Source organism: Lepus europaeus, chromosome 4, assembly GCF_033115175.1.
Source record: "Lepus europaeus isolate LE1 chromosome 4, mLepTim1.pri, whole genome shotgun sequence".
NCBI classification, from domain to species: domain Eukaryota; kingdom Metazoa; phylum Chordata; class Mammalia; order Lagomorpha; family Leporidae; genus Lepus; species Lepus europaeus.
This window is the reverse complement of record NC_084830.1, coordinates 81883457-81900774: the sequence shown is the minus strand read 5'-3', so window position 1 is coordinate 81900774 and position 17318 is coordinate 81883457. Positions and strand designations below refer to the sequence as shown.

The 17318-nt window shown below is 40.8% G+C and overlaps 1 protein-coding gene across 4 annotated transcripts in view; it reads right to left on the bottom strand.

Annotated features, from left to right (window-relative positions):
* The window catches only part of ASPH (aspartate beta-hydroxylase), a 237495-nt gene that overhangs the window by 30983 nt on the left and 189194 nt on the right, over positions 1-17318 (bottom strand). For all 4 annotated transcript variants that reach the window (XM_062188446.1, XM_062188443.1, XM_062188444.1 and 1 more), the window contains one exon: positions 11428-11565. In XM_062188446.1, coding sequence (XP_062044430.1) covers positions 11428-11565 — 138 coding nt within the window. The remainder of the gene's footprint in view (positions 1-11427; positions 11566-17318) is intronic.

Here is a 17318-nt window from a genome sequence, read left to right as displayed (position 1 = left end):
TATTAGAGATATAAAGAAAACATGACTGAAGAAGGATTACACAAGATTGAACAAATATACTTAATACTACCCCACATACATGTGAATTCTCACTGAAATGATGATAAAAAAATTGTACAAATTTTTTAAATGGGAGGGGAAGGGGACAATAACAGTTGAACACTATCGGCATCTATTTTTGAATGAGAAACAGAAGTACTTGATTTGGCAGATCCAAAAAGCGAACGTGAAGTAACTGCTGAGGGGGATCCAGAGAAGGAATGAACGCAGCAAGGACTAAGGCAACTAAAGCAGCTATGTGACCTCGAAGGACAGACTTACCTACCCTCATGTTTGAGTCCCCATACAAACACTAGCTTGACAATGCACCCAACAGTGAAGCGCATGAGCCAGGAGGCCCTGCCCTTTCATACAGACCACCAATGCCTGTCTAATGTTATAGGACTAATGGCCAGTGATCACCAAACTTCGTGGACAGCTTTCAGCATGAAAGATAAAGGGCAAAACAAGCAACAAGAACATACTCTGAGAATGAATCCTTCAGTTTGGCAAAGGCAGGTAGGAAACGCTGCGGCTGGCGAAATAAGGAGAGTTGCCAAGAAAAGTCGTGACTAGCACTCACTCACCAGGAAAGCCGTAACAAATACTGCAGAAAGAGGGGCTTAAACAACAGTGATGTTCTCACAACTCTCGAGGCTGGAAGTCTCAGATCAAGGTTTGGCATGTTAGTTTCTTTTGCAGCCTCTCTCGTCAGCTTCTTGGTCTGTGTGTGCATCCTTGGTACCTCTCTCTGTGCCCAAATTTCCTCTACTTAGAAAGGTACCAGTCAGATGGCATTAGGGCCCACTCGACTGGCTCCTTTTAAACTTAACTACCCCATTAAAGGCCCTATCTTCAAACACAGTCCATTCTGAAGTACTGGTGGTTAGAGCTTCAATATACAAATTTTGGGAAAATAAAAGTCAGTCTATAATATGAAGGTGGATTCAAGCTAGAAGAACTTCAGCTAAAATATCAAACAGGAGAAGGAAGAGGGACAAGAATAAATTCATATCAACATGGGAAAAAGTAATTTGGTAATAACATAAAAAACAATCATGTAGAAAGACAGAAAGACAAGAGCTATGTTATTAACATGTGTAGCAAACATAATACAAACAAAATGCTCTTATTGTTCAGAGCAACACAAGATCAGGTAAGTAATTTTGTATGACAGTTTGATAAGAAAGAGGGCATTGAAAAAACATAGACACTGATGGTTGAGAAAAGTCCCAGAGATGTGCGTGGGTTCTGACTCTAAATGAAGAGAAAGGATGTGGTCAAAGCTACTCTAGACAAAGTTATTGTGTTAGAGTTAGAATAAATTGATTCACAATGGTGTATTAGTACAATATATACCAATTTTCACTAGAATGGACAAGAATATGGTTGTAATTTATTATGATTTTAGGGACTATATATTTTATTTTTTTAGATATAAAGTCACTTGGGTTAAATCTTAACCAAATCCTGCCTCTTCTTCATATTACACTGATAGGAAGGACACAGGCAGTGTGTTCTCGCCCTCACCAGCAACACCTGAGTTGGAGCCCTGCCTGAGTTTTGAACTGAGGTTACAAAACCACAGCCAACATACGCAGTGAGTTTAGCATTCTCACAGCAAGCTCTCTTTGCAATAATTTAAATAAAATCTCTTAGGAAATTAGTAGCATTTAAGGAACAACCTCTCATTGGTTTAAGTGCATACTGATCAGATCTTGTATTCAAGATTGAATACAAATATAGAGGTAGCTTTCTAATTGTGGGACGTTTATATCTTCATATTGTGAAGATATAAACCAATCAAATGAGAAAAACGAGATCTATTGATTCAGAGCTTGCAGCAGCAAGGGAGTCAGCTGGTGGCAGGCAGAGGAGTCGGGAAGCTTCACAGTGGACCAAAGGGAAGACCCAGGTGTGCCCGGGGCCCAGGTAGTGTAGTGACTGGAGAAGCTGGAGGCCTGACTAGAAGAGGGACACTCCATGATGCAGAGAGGGGAACATATTTGGTTTTCTCTGTGTCTGAAGTTAGACCTGTGGGCAGAAATCAAGAGAGCTGTCCATTACTGATCAAATCCTGGCCATCTTGGAGATTTGCTCCAGAAGCTACTTGGCTTCCTAGATTGTTACCAGCCCCAGTTAGTCCGGCTTCCTGCAAGTCTGACATACAGCAGGCTGGCTTCCTGAGCTGTTTATCCTAGGAGGGTGGAAAACTGGAAGGAAAGGATGTCCTAGAATTTTGAAATTCATGCACGGCTTTTTCATAATGCACATTTTTCCAGGCACTTTTTTGAAGGACCCTAGTAGATAAGGGTGGATTTCCTGGCAGGTGGCGGATCAGAGTCTGTTTGCCCATTGTCAGGTGCTGTGACCTCATTTTCCTGGCTGAAGGAAATGGATAACAGGCACTGAGCACTGGACCAAGGAACGTTTTGTAGAACTGAAGTTTGCTCTTTTATGAGAACGGGAGAAGACACAGTCAGATTGCTGGAGGAACCCCGGGTCTGAGGGTCTCAAGGACTCAGGCAGCAAAGGAGGTCCTTATTTCTCATTCACTCATTCAGACAAGGCAGGGAGGCCAGCCAGCATCACTAGTCAGAGGAAGAAAGAGGGGACTATGATGCTCACTTCCCTACTTCTCTGATCAATGGGGAACAATGTTCTGAGCTATGTCTGGGAAGAGTGACAGCCACAGGCAGAAACCCAGAAGTCACCAGGGGCTGAAAGTCTGATGAGAAACTTTCTGTGTATAAAGAAAACAAACTGCTAATATACAGTGAAACAAACTATCCATAATGTGTAGGATTTGTGTAGTTGGACATCAATCTGTGTATACATCCACCTGTGTTAAGCTACAGATCATCACCTACTGGAATAAACATTTTGGGACCTCAAATGGAGTACCAGCTTACAGGCAGAGTTTGCAATTATTGTGGATTTCCAAACACTGTACTGTGACTTCTAAAGAGGGTCAGAGATAAGGCCAATTTATGAACCTGCCTTTTTCACACTGACAAATACTAAAAACTCATCAATTTTGTTTTGAAATGGAAATACACCTCTTAGTTTGAAATTACTCAAAGAATGTTAAATATGTTGTTCTTGTGCTGTACTGCTGTCATTGGCATCACTCTTCTGTCATCTCAGCACTGTTGGCTCATGTTAGGAGCTCAGACCTAAACAGTACAAAGGAACCAATAAGGTGGTGAATTTTACATCTTGTTTTTTGAGCCTTAGAGGAAGAGAAATATAATAATTTTGAGCTCAGAAAAAAGAAACTGAGACTCAGAAGGTGAAATGACTTACAATGTGTCAGAGCACACAGCAAAACCAACCGGCTTCTAATTGTGGAGTCCCACTTACAAAGTTTTCCTTTAAATCACATAAACATCAAATACTGAACCCCATTGTTATTTCGTTGTCATCTTTATCACTGGAATCCAAAAAAGTTTAAAATCCGACTTAGAAAAATAAGATTAAATTGTTACGTTAATCTTAGGGAACCGCTTTCAGTACTTTTTTATACTATGACATTTATTTTCACAGAAAATTGTTAATCCTCTTAATTTACAGCTTAATTCCACTATAAATCTGACATTTTTGCTTCTTTCTTAATCCATTTCATTTCAGAAGCAGTTTGTGAAAATATTCAAATATTTAATCACATAGAAAGAAATGTTGAACCACTAATGTATTACTGTCTAAGTCTCATTTTTGTCCAGGTGAAGTTATTCATACACAATGAATTTCTTAATAAAAGTCACCATCTGAAGGAAAATGACGTGCTATTTTTCTAAAGAAAAAGAGTGCTGTTCTAATCAATCATTCCAATGTACCCTGTCATATCACTGGAAAAGAATTACCAGGCCCTGTTCCAACTGTATTACAACTACAATATGAAGAAAAGCAACCTTGTATGCAATGCTATTTGTTTACATCAGTGCAGTGCTTCTGAAAAAATCAGAAAAAAGGATGCAAGAACTTTCCTTTTCCAAGAGATAAACACTAAGAGCCAGTAGTAGGAAAAACAAACACAAAATGAATACATTTTAGTTTTCTGTTGTGCTTGACTGTTGTGTTTTCAGTGTTACTAAAGTGATTTCTATGCATGCATGTTTACCTCTAAATTAGCCATGGAATAGTGTGGATCAAAGAGCTAATCTCAAAAAGGGAAGAGAAAAACTCTTAAGGTTCATGGCTTTTCTCGGACTATAAAAGCTCTTTTCTGCTTCTATCCTAGCAAAGACCTTAATCCATTTTTGTTTCAATTTCTATGTTAAACACCCCCAAGGCACTTAGCACTTTGATATTTGTGATTTGGGCAGCAACCAACTCAATTCAATGAAAATAAGCCCTAAAGACAAAACTCCACTGGAATATTTTTCTCTCAATTTTTTCATTGAGTTGCATAACCCTCAGTGCCTGAGCTGCCAAATTCCAAGCTACATAAGGAGAGGGAATGATGACAATTCAACAAAAGGGAAAAACACAGATGATGCATCCTACTTAATACTGTCCCATGCCTTCAAGAAAATTGCACTTTCCATCTCGCTGGAACACACAATGCGAGTAATGTGAATGAAGATGTATGGTGGCTAATAGTCACTAAAAGGCCAGCATCTGGGTAATTCTTCTTCTTCAATTTTATTTTAACTCTATGTTATTCTGTTTTGTTTTTATTTTTCATTTGAAAGGCAGAGAGACAAGAGACAGAAGCAGGCAGAGAGAGATTTTTCCATCTGTTGGTTCACTTCTCAAATGCCCGCAGTAGACAAGGATACCCTGGCCTTCCAAGAACAGTGAGCTCCATCTGGATCTCCCACATGGGTGTCTGGGACCCAAGTACTTGAGCCATTACAAGCTCTAAAACAGAGCAGCAAGGACTTGAGCTGGTACTTCTATATGGGATGCCGGCCTTGCAAGTGGTAGCTTAACCTGCTGTGCCACACACTGGCCCCTATGTTAGTTTCTTAAAGTGGACTCTTGAGTTATTGCTTTATAATCATTCTCCTTTTTATTATTTTTAATATATTTTATTCTTTTGAAAGGCAAATAGAGAGAGAGAGAGAGAGAGAATCTTCCACCTGCTGGCTCACTTCCCAAATGGCTCCAACAGCCAGGGCTAGGACAGATTGAGGCCAGGAGCCAGGGGCTTCTTCTGGGTCTCCTATGTGGGTGCAGGGGCCCAAGCATTTGGGCCATCTTCTGCTGCTTTCCCAGGCACACTAGCAGGGAGCTGGATCAGAAGTGGAACAGCTGGGACTCAAAGCAGCAATGGGATGCCAGCATCACAGATGGCGGCTTTACCTGCTACTTCACAATGCTGGCCCCATCATTCTCCTTTTCAAACACAAGTATTAACAAGGATACATTTCCAAGAATTGCTACAGTGGCATCCGGTAAGTTTTGCTATGTGGTATTTTTGTTTCATGCATCTCAAAGCATTTTCTAATTTCTCTTCCAGTTTTGTTACTTCTGAAGGTACTATTTAATTTTTACATATCTGCAAATTTGCCAAATTTATTTTTCTTAATGATTTCTAATTTTGTTCCTCTGTGGTCAGAAAATATGCTCTGTCTGTTAAATTTATTGAGGCTTGTTTTATGGCCTCATATGTGATCTATTCTGGAGAATGTTCCTTGTGCACCTGAGAATGCACATTTCACTCTTCTTAGGTGAAATATTCTGAAGATGCCTGTGAGTCTTGTTGGTTTAGAGCTGTTAAGTCTTTTAATACCTTGTTGATATACTGCCTACTTGTTCTGTCTATTATAAAAAGTGAAGTATTTACACGGAGGGTCTCTGTGAGACCTCAGAAGAAAGAAAGGGTCATTAAAGGAGGAGACACTTCTCTGAAGGGAGAAGGGAACATCCACTTTGCTTATGGCCGTGTCCAAATACCGACAGAGTCTATGGTCACAAAAGGCTTCCTTAGCCTTGGCAGCCCATGACAAGAGCCTTGGATGATCACTGACATCATAAAAAAGAGTGTTAATTGTTAAAGGAACAATAGTAGTCACTGTGCACTTGCTCCCCAGGTAGGACCTCTGTCCCTATTGAATTGTAATATGAGAATCGACTACAAATTCTCTCCCCAAACTGTACTCTATATGTTGTGTATGGGCCTGGAGGCAAATTGTTGAAGTCTATGATTAGCATAGAGTTGGTCCTCAATATATAAAGTCATACTAAAAATGATTCATAATGAAGAAGGAGATGGGAGAGGGAATGAGAGGTGGGTTGGGAGCGAGGTGGGTTGGGAGCGAGGTGGGGGGGGAGGGTATGGGGGAAAAGAACCACTATATTCCTAAATTTTTATCTATGTAAAAATGCATTCATTAAATAAAAAAGTGAAGTATTTAAATGTCCAACTAGCACTGTTGAATTGATCATTTTATTGTCATGAAATGTCCCTCTTTGCTTCTGGTAACACTTTTTTTTTTGACAGGCAGAGTGGACAGTGTGAGAGAGAGACAGAGAGAAAGGTCTTCCTTTTTGCCGCTGGTTCACCCTCCAATGGCCGCTGCCGCCGGCGCATCATGCCGATCCGAAGGCAGGAGCCAGATGCTTCTCCTGGTCTCCCATGCGGGTGCAGGGCCCAAGCACCTGGGCCATCCTCCACTGCCTTCCCGGGCCATAGCAGAGAGCTGGCCTGGAAGAGGGGCAACCGGGATAGAATCCAGCGCCCTGCCCGGGACTAGAACCCCGTGTGCCGGCGCCGCAAGGCAGAGGATTAGCCTGTTAAGCCATGGCGCCGGCCTGGTAACACTTTTTGTCTTAAAGTCTGTTTTGTGTGGAATTAGTCACTTCAGTAATCTTTTGGTTACTGTCTGCATTGATGGTCTTTTTCAACATTTTATTTTTAACCTATTTGTGTCTTTGCCAAAAGTGTTCCTATTGTAGATAGCATATAATTGGATCACTTTTTAAAAATCCATTCTTTAATTCATCATCTTTTTAATTTTTAATTACCTTTTCATTAGAATATTTAATCCCTTTATATTCAAGGAAGTTGCTGACAAAGTCCACCATTTTGCTATTTTTTTGATATGTCATGTTCTTTTTCTTTTCACCTCTATTTCTTTTCTAATACCTTTCTTTACAACAAATAAATATTTACTAGTGTACCATTTCATTCCCTTGCTATTTCTTCTATGGTATTCTTTTTTTGTTTTGTTTTGTTTTCTTTTGAATTATTTTCTTAGTGATTTCTCTAGGCCTTAAAACTGGTATCTCTAATTTTAAAAAATCTAGTTCAGCTCATTACTAACCTAATTTCAACAGTAGAGCTGCGTTCCCTTTCCCACCATGTGAAGACATTAAACTAACAGGACCTCAGAAGAAAGCCCTCACAGACACTGAATCTGCTAGCACCTTGGATTCCCCAGCCTCCCAAATTAAATTTCTATTGCTTATAAGCCACCCAGTCTACAGTATTTTATTACAGTAGTCTGAACACAGTAAGACACTGACCAAAACTGATGGAGGTAGTTAGCAAGGAGCCGCTGAGTTGCCAATGATACTTAGTCCCAACCTCATCCCCACCTCCACCACTCCATGTAGTGGAAAACTGCATTTTTTGTGAATCCACCACCAAAAATCAGCACTGGCCAAAACAACCAACATCATTGCCAACTGTGTCCCCATGATGACCTTTAGCTGATTATAATATCATTGTAATACATTTACCATGACTGATACTCGTATTCTCATAATGTACCTGATGCCATGGCACTTTCAAGATTTGCAAAAAAGGGTATGGGAATGGGTACAACTCAAACCATGCCCCAAACCCTCCCCTCTATGAATATTCAATTAACCCCCACACCAGACACCACTCCTGTGCCTCCAGATCACATAAAGAGATGGCCCTGAACCCTGTTGAATGTAACTCACTCTTGAGCATGCCCATATTCCCCCTCAAGCGTGTAATTCTGTATTGCATGCAAGTAAGTCTTATTCTCTACTAACCTTGACTTCTTTCTTGACTCAGCCTTTGTACAACAAAATTATAAATTTGTATAGGAGTATTAACCAAGGCATTACAGAGTGAGTTAATTTTCATGTTGAATGTTAATGTTTCTGGAAATAAAATACAAAGAAATGAGAAGTCTATTTGGGTAGCATAGCTTTGGTGGACATTTTCACAATAGCTGAAACATAGTGGATAAGGTTTCTTAGAAAATGAATGACAGGGGGCTGGTGTTGTTGTTGAAGCTACTTCTTGTAACATCACTGACATCCCATACCAGATTGCCGGTTTGAGTCTTGGCTGCTATGCTACAGATTCAGCTCCCTGTGAATATACCTAGGCAGGTTGCAGATAATAGCCCAAGTGCTTGGGCTACTGACACCCTTGTGGGAGACCAAAATGGAGTTCCTGGGTGACTTGGCTGCTGAGGCCATTTGGGAATGAGACAGCAGATAGAAAATCTCTCTCTCTCTCTCTCATCTGCCTCTCTCTGTCACTCTGTCATTCAAATAAATTAACAAATAAATCTTTAAAAAATGAAAATGAATGAAAAGAAAGGGAAAACAGAGAAGAGAGATCAGTGTTTGGGTCTGAGTGCATGTCCATTTTCAGCAAGGATCACAAACTCACTGCCTTCCCAACACTAATCACATGTCCTCCTCTTTCCCAACAGAACTGTGGTTTTGTTAGGTGGTCAACTTCCTGAGATGAACAATTTGGTTGAGATAAAGCTGACCTTTCCTGAGACTCAGGGATTGATCTGTTGGTTTGATAATCTCACAGCCTCCTGCCAGGAATTCATCCAGAGAGGAAATCTGACACCAACAGGCTCAATCAGTGTGAAGAGAAAGATCATCGGTCCCTGGTTGATGGAGAGTAGTTAAACTCTTTCTGCTCCTGGAATATTACTGCTCCAGCCTGATGCCAGCTAATTAGTGTCTCAGGCTCTGTTGTAACTATGAGTGCCCCTAGGACATGGTTTATTACCATAGAAAAGGGTCTTTCTGGGATCTCTAGAAGACCACTAAGAGCTTGGTGTGGTGGCTCCATAATGTTATGGAATCCTCAGAGTCTTACCAATGCTCTATTTGAATTGCTGCTGGCAGCCCTTTTCAAATAAGCCAGGAGAAGAACAAAGTTCAGCAAGGAGGAAGTGTACAGCCTGCCTGTACTTCCTCTGAACTCAGGACCACTGCCAGGCATCCAGTTTTATGAATGCTACATTTTGGTTGTTGAAAGTCCCCTCCATGGCATATGAAGTAAATAATTCATCCCAAGAATCCACTGGGAGGTGGCTGAACCCTTAGGGAGGTACAGCCTAATGCAAAGACCTTAGGTCCTTGGAAGCATCTCCATCAGAAGGTGGTTCTTACGTGACTCGTTGAGTTCTTGCAAGAGGTTTATTATAAAACCCTGAGCTTGGTGCCACCCTCTCTGTGCCTCCTGTACTGCCATGTGATACTTCTTTGTGCGTATTCCAGCACCACTATGCGTCATCTGCCATCTGTCACGGGCCAGCTACCAGAGACTTGCAACCTGCCATGGGCCCCACGCATTATGCCTTTTGGAGTCTGAACCTCCAAAAATGTGAGCCACATAAACCTTTTTCCTCCATAAGTGGCTTGTCTCACGTATTTCACTGTAGTACTGAAAAGCTGATTAAAACACAGTAAATCCATAAAATTCCTTGGTGCTTAAGCCAAGTTTGATTACAGTTCTGTTACTTGAGGTTGAAAGATTCCTAAAAGCTACAATAGAGAAATAAACTCATTAAAAAATCAGAAAGGAAGACTGAATGGTGGAGGAGAATCAGAAGCGCTAGTATGATCTGATCTGAGGGAGGGTGGAACTTTACAGAGGAAAGAATCACCAACGGTGCAAAATGCAGCATAGCTATCAAGGGAGCTGCTGTTCCTAAGCCATTTCCGCCTTGGAGATGGAATAGTTTTAATTCAATCTGCATTCATTGTCACCGTCCCATGATTTTTTGATCCATAAAATATTCAAATGCAACTGATGGCAGCCTACTTTGCAACTGGATTATGATAATTAAAGTATGCTTTCATGATGAAATACAGAATATAGTCATCTAAGATATACTGAAATCCCATTGAAACCTCTCTTCCCCAAGTAGACTAAATTTTTAGTAAAGTTAAGTCTTATAGATGTATTTTATTCAAGTTATTCTTTAGCAAAAATTAAGAAAAATTTTAAGTATATACATAAAGATAGAGAGAATAATATAAGCTTTCCTATATCCATCACCAAATTTTAGAAATATCAAAATTCTGTCACTCTTGTTCTTCCTTTTCCACTTCTGTCACATGTAAAATCAATAATTTGAAAGTCAAAGGGGCCAGTGCTGTGACATAGCAAGTAAAGCTGACGCCTGCAGTGCCAGCATCCCAAATGGAGTCCCTGTTTGAGTCTCAGTTGCTTCACTTACAATCCAGCTCTCTGCTATGGCCTGGGAAAGCAGTAAAAGATGGCCCAAGTACTTGGGCCCCTTCACCTGCGTGGGAGACCCAGAAGTTCCTGGCTCCTGGCTTCAGATCGGCGCAGCTCTGGCCATTGTGGCCAATTGGGGAGTGAACCAGTAGATGGAAGACCTCTCTCTCTCTCTCTGTCTCTCTCTCTCTCTCTCTCTGCCTCTCCTCTCTCTGTGTAACTCTTTCCAGTAAATAAATAAAAATTTTTTAAAAAAAGAAAGACAATACATTAACATCTTTTCTTCTGTAAACCATGTATAAGTGGTACTTAATTCTGAGGCCATAATGTAGAAGCCCATCTAAACCAGAAGACACAGGGCATTTTTATATTTTTGAACAGAAAAGAATATTATTGAAAATATGAGCTAATTATGAGTCTCATTTTATTAATGAGTCTACATTATAATCACAGAGTAGATGACCTTAAAAGCTCAAATTTCATCTACCAATATCTTTTACACGTATTTAGTTGTTAGAATTATGTAGTTTCTCCATGCTGCATATCTGCCATAAATACTTCCCATGTCTTATATGTGGGACACAGAAACCCAACTACTTGAGACGTCACTCTTGCATCCCAGTCTCTGCATTGGAATGAAGTTGGAGTTGGGAGTCACAGCCGGGGGTCAACCTAGGCACTTGGGTATGAGATGGGCATCTTAACCAGTGTCTAAAATGCTCGGCTAAACACCTGCCTTTTTTAGTTTAATAAAAGGGTCCAAAATCCAAGAAGTTTGAAAACCAGATAAATTCCCTTCTTCATTCATCTAAATGAAACTTTGGTCAGTGGGATGACAAAATTCTTTTCTCAATATTGTTTGCAAATGTCCCTGCAAATAAAACCCCTGACATTCCACTCAGGGACAGTCTCTTTGAGTCAGACCTAGTCGGAGTTGAGGTGAGGATGAGGTCTAAGCTAACACTCACCTTTACTAATTCGGTGTAGCCTGTTTCTCTGGGGGTCCACCAGGGCTGAGCTTTCAGCCCATTCACATTGTAGAGTGAGCGCTGCCAAACAGATGCAAAGTGTCCTCTCTTGTGCCCAAGCTCATACCACTTGTAAGCCTGAAAAGACAGAAAGACTGTGCGTCACACTGTGCTTTAAAGGAAACACTGGTATTCTCTTTGAAGTCACTAAAAATGACTTCATGACACGTTTCTTGACTTATGGTGGGTTGTGTGCCAGTTAACTCCCTCTACATAGAAAATATTCCACGTGGAAAATGCACTGACCTCCACCCAACCCATCACACATCCTAGCTCAGCAGCACAGTGCACTGTGGAGTGTCCCCTTATGACCTTAGGGCTGACTGGGAGTTGTGCTCCCTGTCACCGCCCAGCAGCACAAGAGAGTATTGGACTGCATGGCTCTAGCCTGAGAAAAGATCAAATTCACAATTCAAAGCACGGCGACTACTGAACGCATGTTGTTTCCACACTATCATGAAGTTGCAAAAATTGTAGGTTACATCATGGAAGTTGAAGACTGACTTTAACTTTTACATAAAAGTTTACCTGTGTGGTACTCCAATCTTTTGAAAATCTGTTGAAATCTTTGACAACACAATGATTTCAATGGGTTTCTGATTATGACCTATTAGTGCAAATGAACACATTTTATTTTTCACTCTTAGACTGTAAGCTCTCTCAATCCTGGATTCATGTGCCAGCCATTTTGGTCTCCTCCAGTGTCTAGCAATCTAGAACTTAGCTGTTGAATGGATAAATAACTTCAGAACACCAAAGTGGACTATGTTTACATTTCACCTTTCTTTTTAAGTCCTTTTTCAATGTTTCCTTTAAAAGGAAAGGAATTCCGTTTTAGTAATTTCTTCAATGACATTTGCACTTACTGAATTGGGATACTAGCATGGAGAGTGATTTCTTTTCATAAGTACTTAACGTGTCTGCATTTAGGAAGTCCACCCCAGGATGATAGAGTGGAAACTGCATTAGATTAAGCAGACAGAAAGGAAATATTATTTTGAGCTGGCAGTAATAGACAGGGATAGACACTGGTAGATTTTTTTCAATGGGAACTTTTGTTCCTTATATATGTTTTTTTCTGCCATAAGGAATAACATGTGGGGTTCTGGGTTGGCTGTAACCTGATACCACGGTCTCCAAGAAGACTGGCTTTTCAGGGACAGCTGTCTGCAGGGCATACCAGCCCAGATGGCTCCCTCAGAGGCAGCCCTACCCAGATGCTCCCCAGTGGCCTTGTCTGCCAGCTTCCTGCCTGTGCATGCTCCACTGTCTTTAGAACGGAAGGCATTTGGAACAGTGCACTGAGTATTATTTCCTCCATTATAACAAGATAAATCTAATGATTACTTTCGAAGAATGATTTCAAAACTATATTTTGAGAAACAAGCAATTAATATCAACTTGCATATTCTCATAAAAGTCCAGATATACCTTAGTGTAAAAAATATTAATTAAAAAAATCTTATACAACTCACCTTTCCAATTCTTTCTGGTTAGAAAAATGAAGGATGACAGCAATGCACTTTCTATTTCCAGTAACACTTTACTACTTCCATTAATATGCGTAATCTCACTTGATCTTTCTAATAAGCTCAAATTTCTCCACTTTCAAATGTTGAATCTGAGGTTTCTAAAAGCTAAATATCTTGGCCAGCGCCGTGGCTCACTAGGCTAATCCTCTGCCTGTGGCGCCAGCACTCCAGGTTCTAGTCCCAGTTGGGGTGCTGGATTCTGTCCCGGTTGCTCCTTTTCCAGTTCAGCTCTCTGCTGTGGCCCGGGAGTGCAGTGGAGGATGGCCCAGGTCCTTGGGCCCTGCAACTGCATGGGAGACCAGGAGGAAGCATCTGGCTCCTGGCTTTGGATCACCGCAGCGCACTGGCCACAGCACGCCACTGTAGCGGCCACTTGGGGGGTGAACCAAGGAAAAAGGAAGACCTTTCTCTCTGTCTCTCTCTCACTGCCTAACTCTGCCTGTCAAAACAAACAAACAAACAAACAAACAAAAAACTAAATATCTTTAACTAGAATTCAGAACACTTGTTCTATTCTCCTTTTATCTTTGTATTAAAAAAAAAAAAAAAAAAGAGCAATTGCTGGGGCCAGTGCTGTGGCGCAGTGGGTTAGAACCTTGGCCTGTAGTGCTGGCATCCCATATAGGCACTGGTTCAAGTCCCAGCTGCTCCACTTCCGATCCAGCCCCCCTTCTAATGAGCTTGGGAAAGCAGTAGAAGACGGCCCAAATCCTTTGGCTCCTGAGGCTCATTGCTCCTGGCTATAGATATTAGGGCCATTTGAGGAGTGAGCCAGCAGATGGAAGACCTTTCTTTCTCTGTCTCTACCTCTCTGTAACTCTTTCAAGTAAATAAAATAAATCTAAAGAAATAGTGACTTTTGAGCCCACAAAAAAAAAAAAAAAGGATTGCTGAAGCTGATTTACTTACCTTTCTTTTAATATCTCAAATTGAAAAGACATATGCTAATGATTCTCACATATATTCCTTCAAATAAATGTATGTTATAGCCAGAGTTTAAAAGACAGAAAATTAAAGTGGCCAATTGTTGTCTGATTTGTTTTTTAAAGAAACATCATTAATCCTTTGAAAGTAATTCAACTATTTTGCATTTATGATTTTATTCCCTGTACCTTTCAGTGTTAAGGTGAAAAAACAATATTAATTGCAACCCATATGTTTTGAAAATATGACAGTCCATTAACATTTGAGCCATCAGTAATTCTTAAGGATTATGTATATTATAAGAATAGTGAAATAAAATGTTCTTAGAGAAAAAATCAAAAAGCAAACATGATAGCTCCAGTTCAGCAGTTGTAAGTCTTACAATTCAGCTCTCATCAAGTAGGATACCTGGGCCAATCTCATAACTTACAAGACCACCAATGAGGTCTTTTCTGACACTCAAGGTACTTCGGCATCCAACAGGACCCTTAATTTTGTACTTCCTTGCCATCTAACTCACAGAAGAAATAGAACTGTGAAAATTATGTATCAGAAATCTTATAGGAGATCCAATGAATGCAGCTAGATGACTTTCTTCTTAACGTTGAAATCATCTTTATAATAAAAATTGCTAAAAATCAATGATCAAGTTATAATCCTCTGCAAATTTCTTCTTTGCCATTGCCCATTTAATCAGAAACACTAACATAGTAAAAAAATTCCTGGGCCACCTTCGTAAGTGTGCTTTAAATCAATGTCATCTCTCTATTCTCTTCAAATTATTGCTGTATATGGTTTACACACACACTCACACACACACACACGGTACATGGAAAGAATCGAACTCAGAAAAGCCCAGGCCACTTCACAGAAAGGAAAGTGGCCCAGCTGGTGTGTGTTCTGTCTGGAGCTGGGATCTGGGAACAGTTCTGCTGAGCACTGCTGTCCACAACTTGTGTATGGAGATTACAAACATTATTGTGTGGAAACAGGACTTTTATTTTTCTCTGCAGGATGTCTGAGTATAGAGTTTCCTGAAAGAAAGTGAGACTTAGCAAGAAACGACAGTCAGGTTCCTACAGCCATTGTTAAGGTGGAAGAGGACCCAGCCCCTAATGAGCACTGACTAAGCAGGAAGGAGGAGGAGGTGAATACCAAAGACTCTAGAAAGCAGCAACCCCAGCACTGGTTCTGATCAGCCTGGAGCAAGGAGGAGGAGGAGGAGCAGCAGCTAAATCTGACTCAAACCTCGCTTCTGGGGAGCTGCCAATATCATCGCATGAGAGATGAGCCTAGGAGGAAAACGGGGTAGAGGAAGACAAGACAATTGTCCCTGTGAACCCATGTGGTAACACTAAACAGGCTGTAGACACACGAATGTGGACTTGGAGAAGGAGACCAGATCCTGCTAGAACGTGGATTTGGAAGTTGCAGTGATAACAAGAATACCTGAATTTGAACTCCTGTAAGACTATCATGGTTTGTGTTCCTCTGTCTCCCAGTCCTACTAAACAAACCTGTCAGAAAAACGTGTTCTCCAAATCCATTTTATTGTCAGCCTCTGCAGCACAGACGCTCTGGCTTTGCTTCTCCCGGGTCTGTCCTCTTCCAGTGCTGGAGCAGAGCTTCATGCATTAAAACATGAAGGGTGGCTGCTTCCCAACACGCAAACTCAGAGCACAGCGGTCAATTCATATGCAACACCTAATATTGGGAATATACTAAAATGGGGCCTCTGCAGGCTTGTTTCTGTTCTCCTACAAGGCTAAATTCTTGTGAACTTTTAAAATTCAAGAACTGTGCTGTTCCTTGCATATTAATGATAATTAAGCTGGTAGAATAGTCCCATAGGTTCAAACACCAAGCCCTTAACAAGTGTTTAGTTGTGAATTCTTTGCCCTTGATGTAAAGGCTGTTTTCATCTAAGACGTGAGATAAATCATGGACTTCTTTTATCTGTCTTTGCCCTGGACGCTGAAATGTTCAAAGACAAATTAATTAGTGACAATTATATTTATGGAACTAAGACATGTACATTTACCCAACGTAAAAGATTGTCACCAAGTCTGTTATCTCTCTCATTCAAAGCAGGCACCAACCATTTGCATCAAAAAGAAAGAAGACAAGTTAGTTTTTCTCCCTTCTTTCTCTTTATCTCCAATGTCTCATTCTGTTTTAGTTAACTGATGGGTAGGTTAGGAAGGAAAGGTACAGATAAGTAGAAATGTATAAAGAAAACATGCTTAATTATCCTAACTTCTATTATTCTTTTTTTTTTTTTTTTTTTTTGACAGGCAGAGTGGACAGTGAGAGAGAGAGACAGAGAGAAAGGTCTTCCTTTTTGCCGTTGGTTCACCTTCCAATGGCCGCCGCGGCCAGCGCGCTGCGGCCGGCATACCGCGCTGATCCGATGGCAGCAGCCAGGTGCTTCTCCTGGTCTCCCATGGGGTGCAGGGCCCAAGCACTCGAGCCATCCTCCACTGCACTCTCTGGCCACAGCAGAGAGCTGGCCTGGAAGAGGGGCAACCAGGACAGAATCCGGGACTAGAACCCGGTGTGCCGGCACCGCAAGGCGAAGGATTAGCCTAGCGAGCCGCGGCGCCGGCCTGACTTCTATTATTCTTAATTGGGTCGTGTTTCCAGCAGAGAAGAACCCCATCACAGATCTTGGGGCTTCTCTGAACCCTCAATTGTCTAGAGAGTGCCAGGTTCTTGTTAATTTCAGAAACCTGAAGCTGTCTTTTCCTTAGATGTCACTCTATTGTACATATGGAATGCAAGGATTACAAAGATTCAGTGTCTCATTCCACTGAAGTTCAGCCCAGCATGGAATACCTGCAATGGTGCAGGAGGGTAAAGACAGGCTTTGCCACCAGCACTGGTGCCACATATATCATGAGAGAGTTTTGAAATTTATAGTACACGATGTCGTGATGAATGATCCAATGTTATGTTTACTGAAGCTGACACTGTACTCAAACATGTGTGAAAATCACAGAGAAAATATGTAACTAATTTTAGCTACTACCTTTTATTGTGTGTGTGTCAATACCTATCATCACTGGAGCTGCAAGTGTTCATCTTAAACCTGGTGTTAAATATTTTAGAAGGTAGGTTGTACAATTTATCATTAGGATCAGTGCACATAGGAGTTAGTTGGACAAAGACTTCACTCTAAAAATAGCTTAATATCCCAAAACAAAACAAAAAAAGAAATAAGGCAAATTTTTAAAATATTTCTCAACATTTAAACAATTTCAGAGACATCTCTTCATTTCACAATTTAAATTTAAATTTTCCATGGCAATATCTACCTCTTTGTTTATACACTAAAACACACACACACACACACACCAGAGGGTCCTTTGATGACTG